Consider the following 258-nt stretch of genomic DNA (forward strand, 5'->3'; position numbering starts at 1 on the left):
ACCATCAGGACCCGAAAGTTCATGACTAATCGTCTTCTATCGCGCAAGCAATTCGTGATCGATGTTCTTCATCCGGGAAGGCCAAATGTATCCAAGGCTGAGTTGAAAGAGAAGCTAGCGAAGCTGTATGATGTTAAGGATCAGAACTCGATCTTTGTGTTCAAATTCAGGACGCATTTTGGCGGTGGGAAGTCTACTGGGTTTGGCCTGATATATGATTATGTGGAGAGCGCTAAGAAGTTTGAGCCCAAATACCGA

The 258-nt window shown here is 45.3% G+C and overlaps 1 protein-coding gene across 1 annotated transcript; it reads left to right on the forward strand.

Moving 5' to 3' along the window:
• Positions 1-3: 3 nt before the first annotated feature.
• LOC114578909 (40S ribosomal protein S24-1-like) lies at positions 4-252 on the forward strand (the record flags this gene model as incomplete). The annotated part of the gene is made up of 1 exon (XM_028692508.1): positions 4-252. A coding segment is annotated over one exon (249 nt), but the record flags the coding sequence as incomplete, so codon positions are not given.
• Between the last annotated feature and the right edge of the window lie 6 nt (positions 253-258).

The sequence above is a fragment of the Dendrobium catenatum genome, unplaced genomic scaffold (assembly GCF_001605985.2).
Source record: "Dendrobium catenatum unplaced genomic scaffold, ASM160598v2 original_scaffold_213696, whole genome shotgun sequence".
Classification (NCBI taxonomy): Eukaryota; Viridiplantae; Streptophyta; class Magnoliopsida; order Asparagales; family Orchidaceae; genus Dendrobium; species Dendrobium catenatum.